General features: G+C 69.1%; 1 protein-coding gene across 1 annotated transcript in view; it reads right to left on the reverse strand.

Moving 5' to 3' along the window:
- The window catches only part of FASN (fatty acid synthase), a 28,184-nt gene that overhangs the window by 19,791 nt on the left and 7,668 nt on the right, over positions 1-725 (reverse strand). Inside the window, 2 exon segments of the mRNA XM_014531242.1 lie at positions 7-77; positions 493-699. Coding sequence (XP_014386728.1) covers positions 7-77; positions 493-699 — 278 coding nt within the window.

Genomic DNA, 725 nt, shown 5'->3' on the forward strand with positions numbered 1-725 from the left:
CTGCGCCCCATCCAGCCCGGGCACCACCATCTTCAGCCCCTCCTGGGCCACCTTGGTCTGCAGCACCTGTGCCAACCCTGGGGGGGATGGGCATGGGGGGCCTCAGATGGGCGGGTCCTGGCCCCCGGGCAGCAGCTATCTGACTGGAGCAGGGACCTGGGGGCCGTCCTCAGGGCCCACTGCCCAGCCCACTGGACACGCAGACAGACGGAAGGACGAGTGGGCAGCTGGCGGTCCAGGGCTCACAAGTGGCGCTGACCACAGAGGGCGCCGCCCACAAAGACGTGTCTACCGACAGCAAGGTCAGTGCCCGCGGTCCCGGCTGTTGCCGGCGTGAGGAGGGCTCGCCTGTGCTGGTGGGTGGGCCCGTGAAGACTGGGGAGGCAAAGCTAGACCAGGTCCCAGCGATGGGCTGTGTGTGTGGGGGGGGGGATGAACTGCCCGTCACCAGGGGTGTGTAACAGGCTAGTGTCTGGGCTGGGAGGGCCTCACCGCTGCACAGCTGCAGCTCCTCCTGCAGGGCCGCGCTGTCCGCCAGGCACCCGCCCTCCACGTGCGGCGTGAAGCAGAACTTCTCCAGGATGGGCGTGTGCTGTTCCTGCTGCCGGCGTGGCGCCACCGAGGCGTGCAGGCCCGAGATGAGGACACCCCCAGCCGCCGTGCTGTTCAGAGAGCTGCTCACCACCACGCGAACCGCTGTGGGGACACAGAGTGTGGGGGGAGCG

This window comes from Myotis brandtii, unplaced genomic scaffold (genome assembly GCF_000412655.1).
Source record: "Myotis brandtii unplaced genomic scaffold, ASM41265v1 scaffold797, whole genome shotgun sequence".
NCBI lineage: Eukaryota > Metazoa > Chordata > Mammalia > Chiroptera > Vespertilionidae > Myotis > Myotis brandtii.